Here is a 12,743-nt window from a genome sequence, read left to right on the forward strand (position 1 = left end):
ACATTAAAGCAGGATCATTGTGTAACTTGAAATGTTAACTGTACCTGTATTAGTCTGTGCACATCAGATAATTAGTAATAACAAAAAATAAAAAAACGAAGTATATCAGTTTGCGATTTCTAATAACTCACCCATTTTCATGTTATTAACATCCAAAGTTAAATGTAAGGGTGGTGCTGCTCAAGGGACAGGCTGTCTGCAAGACGTAGCTGCAGTCTATGAGTCAGATCCACCTCTCGCTTCTCCACAGCTCCAACCTCTCGTCCAGATATGGCCACTTCTGGCTTCAAAAAACCAAGATGGCGACGGCCTAAATGCCAAACCCAAGGCTTCGAAACGGCAGTCCACAAACCAAAATCCACTGGAAAAATCCCATAAGCATTAGGGTTGCAATGGTATACAGGTTTCAAGGTATACTAAAATTGACAGTTATCATACCATGTACATTTTCTTATCTACAATATTTTAAAAAAAGCAACTGGACAGAAAAATCTCAACTTTTTTTTAGTTATTTTCACACATTTCTATTAAGAATGGTTTCATCATTAAAATATAGTAATAAAATGTTTGTTTAATTCCTTTAAGGCAGTGGTTCCCAACTGGTCCAGCCATGGGGTCATGATTTCTCCTAAGTCATCAGTTTAAGGTCCACACAATTTAATATATTCAGTGTCAAACTTGTGTTTGGACATGTCGTCGAGCTACTTTTCAGTCTTTGTCAAGGAGCTGTCCATCACTCACTCTACAGCAGGAAATGGCACTTCAAACTAAAACAGCTTTGTGCAGGATATTCACTGTACTTCAATATAAAGTGTGTTTTTTTTTTTACAAAGTTGACATGGTCTTTTTTTTCCCTTCTGTAATCACTTATCCTCTTAGGGGTCGCAGGGGGGCTGGAGCCTATCCCAGCTGACATCGTGCAAGAGGCGGGGTACACCCTGGACAAGTCTCCAGGGCTGACACATAGAGACAGACAACCATTCACACTCACATTCACACCTACGGACAATTTAGAGTCACGAATGAACCTGCATGTCTTTGGACTGTGGGAGGAAGCCCATGCTGACACGGGGAGAATATGCAAACTCCGCACAAAACGGCTCCCCCACCCCAGGGTTCTAACCCTGTCAAATCAAATATCTCACTTTTGGACCATGACCCACCAGTTGGGAACCACTGCTTAATTGGTCTTCTGACAGAAAACAATAATTTTGTTATACCATGATGCTGTTAAACGACGATCTCATACCACTGCAACCCTAGTAGGCGTTTTCACAAGGGAACCAGAGGGAAGCTAACTACCATGTCAGCCTACAGACAAATGTCATCCCTGGATGACTCCATACTTTAGTGTAATTTGATTCCTGAAATTCAGTTATGACTTTGGGTTTTGGGGTGTCACCCTGGTGCCACCCCAAGATTCTCAGCAGCCCCATCTGGCCACCCCAAGAAAACTTTCTGGGGGCGCCACTGGTTTTGAACAGTGGACAGCCACCAACTACTCATTTTATCACATAGTTTATTTAGATAATCCCATTATTATTATTATTATTATTATTATTATTACATTGTTACAACTAATTTTACTACTACTATAAAGTGACGCAGATAAATGTGCTTGACAAAAGTTACCCTTGAATTGGACATTTCCCTATGCCAGTATGAGGTGAGGGAGATAAATAAGTTATCCGTTCTCCTGAGGTGGTGGGTTGTGTCTTCACATGTTTTTTTATGATCACATACGTCTGTTATCTCCTCGGAAAGTCATAGGGTTTTCCCGGTGCGTCACAGATGTGGCCAGCAAACCCTGTTGGGAGTGTGGAACGCGGAAATACGAGCTTACGAGAAGCACTTGAAGGCAGCACTTTCGTCTGCATGCGTTGGTTACGACACATTCTTGTCATCCAAATGTAAGAGGACACCGCTTCCTGGTCTGGACTTATAATAATGGACTGATGAGAGGCAGAGAGGAGGTAGAGCTGCTGCAGTCGGTGAGTGCTCGGTATGATCTGATGTGATTTAGGTTTGTGGAGATAGTGTTTGTATATAAGCTGGTATAATATGATCGCTTGGTTAGATACGGTGTCCGGGAGGGGGTGATGCTGATTAATACTGACCACTCTCACTGGATCGATACAACTATTTGTAAGAAGTGTGTTTTTATTTATCATTGCAACTGTTTGGGGACTGATTCCAGTTAAAATATTTACATGTCAGTGCTTTTACTGAGGAGTTCATGTAGACTGGGTTCAACTGTGATCTGAGTATTTACAGTTTTGTTTCCTTCTTCCTCCTTCAGTTACTCCTTCTTCTTTATTTCCTGATGACTTATTGTAAGACCTGTGTGCAAGGAGAGCTTGGCTGATTGCAGCTTTACTGGCATACACCTACTTTTGCAAACATCCAGCCTATTTTTTTTTTTTGGATAAAGCACATAAGAGTGACTTTGCCAATACCAATAACTTTCACATACTTATACTCTGACTAACTGAGCCACAGAGAGAAATAAACTACTCACCCTGTTAATGTTTGTACTAAGATCTACCCATTGATCTGCTGATTACTGTCTCTAATAATGCTTTACTGTATTTTACAGGTCCCAGGGTTTCCTCTAATTCCATAGAAAGTAACTCACATGTACCAATCAATCAATCAACTATTGTTAATTCAGGGAAAATTGACTGAGCAGCAAGCTCTTTTACATCATTGCCCAGAGTTCACATTGAATTGGCTAGAAGGATACAAATATATAATTGCAATAAAGTGATGAAAAAGAGTTCATAAAAACTAATAAGTAGCAGCAATGTCATCAAGAATTATAAACAGCAATTAAAAAAAAAAAAACGGAAGAAAGACGAACAAGTTCAATAATAAAAATAGAGTCTGCAATAAAGGACGGATACATAACAACATTCATAGGAAGTTTCCCAGGAAGAATTATATCACAGGGAACTAGTTATAGAGAAATTGAGACACTGTACAGTTGCCACACTTCCAGTTAATTAGAAGTATCACGCATGCACACATGTCAAAAATTGTCTACAATTCAGCACGCAATTCAACATATATGGAGAATTGTTGTTGTTGTTGTTTTTTAAATTAATGGAAAGTGGAGTGGAATATATTCTGGTTTTGATTTTTGTTGTTGAGGAAATGTACAAACACTAGCTAATTTAATATCAGAAATACTTCATTGATCCCTGAGGGGAAATTATGATTCGTTACAGTTGCTCCGATGTAAAAAAATAGAGAACTGTAAGAAGTAAGAATAAGAGTATGAAATAAAAGTATGTAAATATGAAGCAATAAAATAGAAATGAAATGTGCATTAAAAGAAAAATAGAATGTGCATTATGCTACCATGTTTACCACTAGTACGTAAGATAGTAAGATATAAAAAAATTAGAATATTAAAACAAATATATATTGTGACTGTGCTGAGACCGTAAGAGTAAAACTTTAACTACAGTATACACATCAGCCTGAATTTTGTCCTTAAATTCCCTATAATTGGCTCCAAATAACACATGCATGACTGCAAATTTAAAGGGACAGTTCACCCCAAAATCAAAAATACATATTTTTACTCTCACTTGTAGTGCTGCATATTAATCTAGATTGTTTTGGTGTGAGTTGCAGAGTGTTGGAGATATCAGCTGTAGAGATGTCTGCCTTCTCTCCAGTATAATGGAACTAGATGGCATTTGGCTTATGGTGCTCAAAGCGCCAAAATAATACATTTGAAAAACTCAACATCAGTGTCTCTTTCCTAATACATTTGAAAAACTCAACATCAGTGTCTCTTTCCAGAAATCATGACCCGGTTACAAAAGATAATCCACAGACCTTGTTGTGAGCAGTTTCATGTAGGAACTATTTTCTTTCTACTGGAGTACAACAGCCAATCACCGTGGTATCACTGTGCAAAGGAAAGAATGCAACTACTTCTAGCTCACTGAGCACCAGTGAGCTGGCTAATGTTACAGTTCAGCTGAGGAGCACAAGCCTCTTATCCATGAGTAGATGCATGCTTCCTTCGGCGGGGTGATAAAGTTGGCAGGTGTAGTTTGGTAGAAAGAAAATAGTTCCTTCGTGAAACTGCTCACAACCATGGCAATTTTTTTATGCTTTGAGCTCCACAAGCTGAGTGCCATCTGGTTCTATTATAATCGAGAGAAGGCAGACATCTCCAACATTACGCAACTCAACCAAAACAATTTAGACTGATTAATAGCACTACAGGTAAGAGGGAAAACGTATATTTTTGATTTTGGGGTGAACTGTCCCTTTAAGCTCTTTGTTATGATTGTCCTCTCCCAATAGTTTACTTTTCTTGTCCTCCTCTAACATACACTGTTTTGGGGTTCACTCACTAACAGGAATAGAAGAGACATTGTATACAGTCAGAGGAATGTCAGACGTAAACAAATCTGCAGAGGATGGCGGCCCCTTCTCGTCGAAGGTCATCAGAATTGTGTTTATCACCCTGCTGCTGGACCTGCTGGGATTTACACTGATTCTTCCTCTGCTGCCTTCGATTTTGGATCATTATGCACAAACAGAGGTTAGTTTAGTTTCTAAAAAGACGATTGAACCAGCCCTACTTCCTCATTGAAGTTACATTTGACTGCCTGTAAATAAGGGAAATAATTATCAATATTTTGAATCACCAGATAGGTTTGGAAATTCAAACGTAAGCTGCATTACCTTGGCAAGACAGTTGTACATCAGTTTCACCGCAGGAACCAGTGGTTATAGTAGAAAATGATTCTACTGTGGTTGGTGTTTTGGTCAGAAGATGTGTAAACTCTGATGCTCTGCTGTACAAAGGAGGCTCTATGTGAAGAACATGTTCCATATAAACCATAACTAACTCCTGAGTGATTAGATTAGCTGACATGAGCTGTGACTGTGTGTGAGTCTGCGTGCTGACTCATGCTGAATGGACCTCTTCACTAGTGTTTGTGTTGTCTCTGTGTGATGTTGTATTTTCTGTGTTTGGTCTTGTTGGACAGGATGGCGTGTATCAGTCTCTGCAGAGTGTTGTGGACTGGTTCAGGGAGGCTGTGGGGATTCCCATGGAAAAGAAATATAACAGTGTCCTGTTTGGAGGTATGTTGGGCTGATTTCACATTTAGTGTAGCTCTACATTTCCTGATACTATGACCAATGAAAATTTTAAGTATGCAAAGAAGCTGCAGTCATTTGTGTGCCCCTCATCTTGCCTTTCAGGTCTGATTGGGTCGCTGTTTTCTCTGCTGCAGTTCCTGTCGTCACCTATAACCGGGGCTCTGTCAGACCGCCATGGTAGACGACCCTTACTCATTCTTACCACGGTGAGTAACACTGTTTTTAAACTTTGCAACATAAACCTCAGTAGCCTCTCACAATGGAAACCAATAGAGTCATTCACTCTGGACAGTTTGTGCCCCAATTGTGTAAGAAAACCATGCAGCTTCAAACATTAACACTGATTCATTCTGGTCTAATTGGGTGCCTTGTGTTCCAGTTAGGGCTGATGTCCTCCTATGCAGTCTGGGCCGTTTCCCGGAGCTTCAGCATGTTCCTTTTGTTTCGAGTAATTGGGGGCATTTGTAAGGGCAACGTCAGCCTCTGCACTGCCATTGTGGCCGACTTGCCTTGCCCGAAAGCACGGAACCGAGGAATGGTAGGCACAGACTCTCTTTGGCTGTAACAGGGAATGTTTTGTCAGGATATGGAATCTAAAAACACCATAATGTGGCTGGATGCATGCGCCATCTTATGCTACAAGTTCATGTGTGAAAAAATGCACTGCTAGTTTTCATTTAATCTTTTATCAAAGTTAAAATATTCTGTAAGACCTTCGGGTAAATGTCCTGAATGTTACAATATCTAACTTTAATCTTGTCACCACCAGGCTATGATTGGCGTCGCCTTCTCCTTGGGCTTCACCGTGGGACCTCTGATGGGCGCCTACTTTGCCCTCAGCTCCAAAACAACAGGAAACGTCTTCTACCAAACTCCAGCTCTGCTCGCCTTGGCCTTCAGTGCCGCTGATCTGCTCTTCATTTGGGTCATGCTGCCAGAGACGCTCTCAAAGGATGTCAAGGTTAGTTATGGAAACATTCGCACAGCCAGCTGACAAACCGAATCACAGATGTTTTTGTGAAGCATGTGGGTAAGATGAGGTGATTGATGCCACTCTCATGTCTGTATAGTAAATGTGAAGTTACAGCCACCTAGCTTAGCATGAAGACTGAAAACAGCTTGTCCAAAGGTAACAAACTCCGCCCACAAGCAACTCTAAAGCTCACTAATTAACATATTTAATTTCTTAAGTCTGTACAAAAGTGTTTAAAACAACACAATTATATCGGGTAATGTGCCATACTACTTCTTGGCCAGGGGTGGAAGCTTACAAGACTCCAGGAAGTAATTATTAGTAATTAGACGTCTTGTCAGGTCTAAGCTGGGTGGAGCTATGCCAGGAATTACCTGAGGTCACCGAACTATGAGCCAAGAACAATAACAGTGTAGTGTGTGGGCGTATGCAGACTACACACACTACACTGTTATTGTTCTTAGCTCACAGAAGAGATCTTATCAGGTAACATAAGTGAAAACACCTGTGAGGGAGGATTACAGGCATGTAATATACTATATTTTTATTTATTCTGCTCTAATTTAAATATTTGTGTATATATTTTTAACCTCCTGAGACCCGCAAGAAAATGTTTGAATATTTCGATTTTTTTTTTTGTTACATAATTTGAGTAATTGAGATGTCAGAATCATATCACAAAGAGTTTTATCTCAAAAATGTTCGTGATAATATCGTATAACATGTCTCTTGTAGTGGACATCAGGTCAATGTTTTCCACAAAACATACATTTTACATTTTACATTTTAATTTTAGTTGAAATAAATGTAATATTAAAGGTTATGTGCATGCTTTTATATGGTTATATATAGTGTTTGTGAGTGAGTGAGTGAGTGTGTGTGTGTGTGTGTGTGTGTGTGTGTGTGTGTGTGTGTGAGAATCAGAGAGAAGTCCTTGAATCTAATCCAAATAATAATACTGATCCAAAATGGGTGCTGGGTGTCAGTAGTCCTCTTTAAGCTCCTCCTCAGCTGATATGTCGTCTTCTGAGCATTCAACATCCTGCTCTTCTGCCTGACTCCGATGTTTTTACTGTTTCCTGAAGTAATAGTAATAATAAACTTTATTTGTATAGCACTTTTTAAAACACATTTACAAAATGCTTTATGGGACAAATAAAATAGTATACACCATCAAGATAAAAACAGCAGTAAAACATTGAACACAGACTAAGACCAGATAAATCAGAGTGTGTAAAAAGAAATAGATGAATAATAAAGCTGATAAAAGAAGGATAGAAACTAGACACATGCCAGATTTACTGTTAAAATGTGTTTTAAACAAAGACACTGAGTTTGCCAACGTAAGTATGTAAAAAGGTTCAAAATGAGAAGAAGCAGGTCCCGCTGAAGCACAATACCTTTAGAAATATGATCACTAATCTCCCTTACTGCCATAAAATGTGTTTTGTAATTTCCCCTTTTTTTCCTTTTTTTAACAGACAGACAATGTCTTCTGTTGGTCATGCACCCATGTGTGTTACATCACTAGTAAGCCCAGGATGTGCTTTTCAGGGCACATCAGGACTCAAATAGACTGCATGCATGGTGTTAAAAATGAGGGCCTAAGTGTCATGTCTCCCGCACAGGAAAAATATTTGCCTCAGGTCTCAGGAGGATATATGTGCTATGTGCGTGCAGCGTGAAGGGGCCACAACATTTCAGTGTGCATTAATACCAGTTAGTTTTCCTTATTGGCTTAAAACTTTTTTTTGTCTGACAGCACTGTTATTCTATTTGACAGATACTATTTCATGTTTCATTCTAGGCTTCATCTTCAGGATTCGGGGACTCCAGAGACCTTCTGAACCCGCTATCTTTGTTCCATTTTTCAGCTGTTTCTAGGACAAAAGATCCACCTCCAAAAGAAAGTGAGTGCTGCACCTACTGGATTCCTGTGTGAGGCAGTAGCTTGCACCCATTTGACCCGTTTATTAGCACGATTGAAGTTTGGCACACTGAGAGATAAAAGGTGGAAATGTCTCAACAGGAATGCAGAAGCTTCAAGCACTGGGCCTGGTTTATTTCTGCTACCTCTTCCTGTTCTCTGGTCTGGAGTTCACGCTGAGTTTTCTGACTCACCAGCGCTTCCACTTTACAAGGTATGAACTCAGAGATAAAGCTGTGTGCTTCATCAGTTACAGTAAACGCACCTTGTGATTTTTACGAGCATTTTTTTCTCCCGATAGTATGCAGCAGGGAAAGATGTTCTTCTTCATTGGTGTCATTATGGCTTTGATCCAGGGCGGGTATGCTCGCAGAATCAAACCGGGGCAGCATGTCATGGCAGTTCAAGTGGTAGGAGCACCTTCTGTTTACATGACACATAATAAAATACTGCTGCTGCTGAAAAGACACGATGCACCACTGCGCACCTGTCTTCTTTATTAATGAACCATGTTTCTGTTGTTTTTTTTTAGGCAATCATAGCATTGATCCCAGCGTTCATTGTCATCGGGCTCTCATGGAATACAACGATGCTTTATGTCGGCTTGGCGTTGTACTCATTTGGTAAGCTCATTTTTTATTTGTATGTTGTTAAGACAGTCAAACCTTTTATTGTTCCCATGAATGTGTGAAATTAGTGAAAATATATTATTGATGATATTGATTTAATAAAAAGGCCAGTATAAATTATAATATCAATCCACACTGCAAATTTTGAAGACTTTGCAACTGCACAGTTAATATGTGATTTCTATATTTATCAACTGTGGAAAACAGTATCATAGTACAACAAATCATACCATATTTTAGGGGGTTAAGAACCAAGAGGATGAATAACTCCCAGAGCTGAGTCCCTCAGGGTGAAACAAAACTAATCAGAATTTCAGGGTTTTTTTTACATTTTTACATTCACAATTAATAGTGATACATTTAATGACTTTTTAAAGAGCTTACTGGGGCGGCAGTAGCTCAGTCCATAGGGAAGTGGAGCGTCGCCAGTTCAAGTCCCCATATGAAGCAAGTATTGAGCATGAACTAGTAGCTGGAGAGATGTTAGTTCCCCTCCTGTGCACTGCTGAGGTGCCCTTGAGCAAGGCACTGAACCCCCAACTGCTCAGGGCGTCTGTCCAAGGCAGCTACATTGCTCTGACATCTCCCCATTTAATGCATGTATAGGTCCCATCACTGCATGTGCGTGTATTTCCGGCCTGTGTGTATATAACAACAGAGTGAAAAAAATTGAATTTCCCCTGAGGGATTAATAAAAGTATAGCTTCCTCTTTTTCTTCTATGCAAAATTCAGGGCAAAAATCTTTTAGCCATTGGGATAAACAATGAAATGAAAACAGCCGCTAAGAGGCTGAGTCGGCTCTTCAGTGTGACATATTTAAAGAAACCCATGACGAAGTCCAAAGATGCGTTTTATGATGATTTAAACAAACAACTGAGATAACTAAAGCAAAAAGAGATTACATTAAATACTATGTGATGTATGAGCAACCGCAGTAGAAAGTCTGGAAAATTATAATTGTCATTGTCATCACAGAGTAAATTAAAACAAGATAATATCAACATTTAAAGCAGAGAGCTTGACAGTATAGCTATATTAAATAGTCTAGCTCTCTCCCTTAGGCCTCTGATGTCCTCTGTTAGTATTATGTTATTTGACAGTCAGTTTATTTATACATCCCAACGTCACAAATTTGTCGTAGTAGGCTCTACAACCTCTACAGTATACGACATCGTCTGACCTCAGACCCTCAACTCGCATGAGGAAAAACTCCCCCTCAAAAAAAGGAAGAAATCTTTGCAAGAGCCTCTTACGTAAAATGTAGATATTGTGTGGGCACAGACCACAACAGCAATGTGACTGTGTTAACTACTTTATGCTGCCATTTTGTCAGTTATGATGTATCTCCAGAGGTTTTGTGATTGAAGTAGGTCAACCAGTAAGACAGCGGGATAATATCCAAAGACAAAATGTACCTAAAACATGAAATTTATCTACATTTAACAGATTTATTTATGTTAAATGCATGTTAACTGTCCTGTGTGTCATTTATTTTTGTTACAGCGGCTGCAATAGTAGTTCCATGTCTGTCAACGCTTGTTTCCGACCATGGTGAGCCTCTTTATTAATTCATATTTATGGAAACTCACAAACCATTTTGATTACGCTATAATGTGCACATTGTTACTGATTATCTGCCGTGGATGTTCCTCCAGGTACAGCCAATCAGAAGGGCACAGTGATGGGGATCCTGCGTAGTTTGGGCGCTCTGGCCAGAGCACTTGGACCAGTCGTGTCATCCTCTGGTAAGGAAGACAGATGGCACCAAATGCTGCTCAGATTTGTAGACAGTTGTAATACCTTATCCTGGACATGGAAACTGGGCATGGTGAAACATTTTACAGATTTTCTGTGTAGAAATAATTTTGCTTGGCAATAATTGCTCTTTGCAGTGTAGTCATTTTAAATCTTGTGTTTTCTTCACAGTTTACTGGATAGCTGGTGCCCAGATCTGTTTTCTCCTCACCTCAGCCTCTTTCGTTATCCCTCTGGCTCTCCTGAGAACAGCAAGACAGCTAAAGGAGGAGTGAGAGACACAAATACTTGACAGAGACTCTGACTGCAGAGACATTTTACAGTTTAAATGAATGTTATGATGTTTACATCCGCTGGGAGAACAAGCACTGACGTCTTACTTTGACACGAACAAAAATAGTGAGATACAAACTCTCTGCACTGCTCATCGAGGATCATCACATGAAACAAAATAATGCCAGAAGACGTTGCACATGCCAAAACAGAGGGACGTGTTGTACAAATGGGAAATGAGTGGATGTAATGCCTTTTAATGTGCACATGTAGACCTGTGCATATTGTGAAATGTATGGATGAGGGTGGGTTACAAATAACGTTTATGCTCATAGGTATCATTTTATAATGCAGTATTTTATCAATCACTCAGATTTTATATTTTACAAAGTAGCTTTTTATTTTAGCTTACTTTAAAAATGTGGATATTCTATTTTCTTGTTATTAAAAAAAGAATAAACAAGCAAGACAGCATCTGTGTATGGATATGAATTATTTTATGTAATATAGAGACTGTGCAAAAAGGTTATAAAGGTAAGAAATTTGATTGCAGTGGTGGAAATTAACCAAGCACATTTACTCAGGTACAACTTTGAGGTACTTTTATTTAGTATTTTCATTTGATGCCAGTGTTTTACTCCACAACACGTATCTGAATGCAACATGTTTTTGTGTAGATTAGATTTTACATAAAAATGTGATGTAACTGTAAAATAAGGTCATTTTTTACAGATGAATCTACCCAACAGTATATAACTGAGTAAGAAATTTGCTCCACATCAACCACTCACAACATTGAAAATACTGCTTGCATGTTAATGCATATATAAAAGTCCAAATATGCCATTATGCAACACTGAAAGAGCTAATTCTGCTTTAAGGATACTTTTTCTTTTTCCCCAATTAAACTCCTAGTCCCTCTTACCAGCCTTGTGTGGCCACACATATTGACAAAAAAAACTCCCGCCTGTCTCTATTAGACGCCTGGTCTCATTGCCAAGCAGTTCATTTTCTTTATAGACGTTCTTCAGATGTTTAAAAGCGGGTTGTCGCAACCTCAAATTATGTGAGGTAGATCAAATAACATATTATAATATATAATCTTAAGCCTAATTTTTGTACATGTAATATTCATACTGGTTTAAACAAACAATTTGATTGTATTTCCCATCTTAGCTGAGCAACAGTTTCGTGTGAAGGCCTGTCCCAAATACAGGCCTGTTGATGTCAGTGAGTTAAGCAAATAAAAGCCTGGGCTACTAATTGAAGTTTTACAGTAATCATACAAGCAATAATGTATAGTAGTAGTAGTAGTATAGTAGTAATGATATAGTACTTCAATGGTGCAAATCTACAATAAATCTTATTAGCAAAGTTCCTCCACAGCTTTATGGAACAAGCACAATGAGTGTGAGTCTTGTGCTATCACCACTGGCTGTAGGTTTGACTCAGTGTGTTATCTGAGCTTGTTTTATGCTATTTTAGATAGGCCTGGTTGGATGGATGCATAGATAGATAGATAGATAGACAGATAGATAGATAGATAGATAGACAGATAGATAGATAGATAGATAGATACTATTACTTTTTTGGTAATAATTGAGTTATATGTGTTGGTAATGTCATAATAAATGCTCATTAGTTTCTCACTTTCTAATAAGTCATCAATAAGCCATCAGCAGTCATTAATAAATCAAGTCTGCAAATGTAAGTGTTAACAGTGTGAACAAGGTCTACATGTAATTCAACCAGTAGTTTAACTGCATTTTGCACTGACTTGCTGGTAGTTCAAATACATTTATACCTGTATAGTTAAATTACTTTTTTGCCTTTTTTTCTGTAGTTAACTGAAACCACAAACAATTTGGGGGTATACAAGGAAAGGATTTGAATTATTATTTATATTATACCATCGTTTTCTTACCTTCATTGAACCCCCTTTGACCATAATTAGTTATAAGAATTGGTTTATGAACATTAACATTTATTAAGTTGTTGCATGCTATTTTAGAAGTTACCTGGTTAACTGCTTGGTTACTGTATTACTTATATGCT

General features: G+C 38.7%; 1 protein-coding gene across 3 annotated transcripts; it reads left to right on the plus strand.

Moving 5' to 3' along the window:
* Nucleotides 1–1,871: 1,871 nt before the first annotated feature.
* mfsd10 (major facilitator superfamily domain containing 10) lies at nt 1,872–11,181 on the plus strand. Of its 3 annotated transcripts, none has more exons than XM_050052078.1 (13): nt 1,872–1,991; nt 4,380–4,564; nt 5,016–5,112; nt 5,233–5,336; nt 5,510–5,668; nt 5,900–6,091; nt 7,911–8,013; nt 8,133–8,244; nt 8,332–8,440; nt 8,563–8,653; nt 10,164–10,211; nt 10,316–10,405; nt 10,587–11,181. In XM_050052078.1, the coding sequence occupies exons 2-13, from the start codon at nt 4,412–4,414 to the stop codon at nt 10,688–10,690; spliced, it is 1,362 nt and encodes a 453-aa protein (XP_049908035.1). In that variant the 5' UTR covers nt 1,872–1,991; nt 4,380–4,411; the 3' UTR covers nt 10,691–11,181. The 3 variants fall into 3 exon arrangements, with proteins under 3 accessions (XP_049908035.1, XP_049908036.1, XP_049908034.1); XM_050052079.1 differs by having other exon boundaries at nt 1,980–2,002; XM_050052077.1 differs by lacking the exon at nt 1,872–1,991 and adding an exon at nt 2,009–2,145.
* Nucleotides 11,182–12,743: the final 1,562 nt, after the last annotated feature.

Source organism: Epinephelus moara, chromosome 8 (genome assembly GCF_006386435.1).
Source record: "Epinephelus moara isolate mb chromosome 8, YSFRI_EMoa_1.0, whole genome shotgun sequence".
Taxonomy (NCBI): domain Eukaryota; kingdom Metazoa; phylum Chordata; class Actinopteri; order Perciformes; family Serranidae; genus Epinephelus; species Epinephelus moara.

Coding starts and splice junctions, on each gene's coding strand:
- mfsd10 (XM_050052078.1), top strand. CDS start 4,412: ATGTCAGACGTAAACAAATCTGCAGAGGATGGCGGCCCCTTCTCGTCG. Junction 6,092..7,910: donor CGCTCTCAAAGGATGTCAAG/GTTAGTTATGGA, acceptor GTTTCATTCTAG/GCTTCATCTTCAGGATTCGG. Junction 10,406..10,586: donor ACCAGTCGTGTCATCCTCTG/GTAAGGAAGACA, acceptor TTTTCTTCACAG/TTTACTGGATAGCTGGTGCC.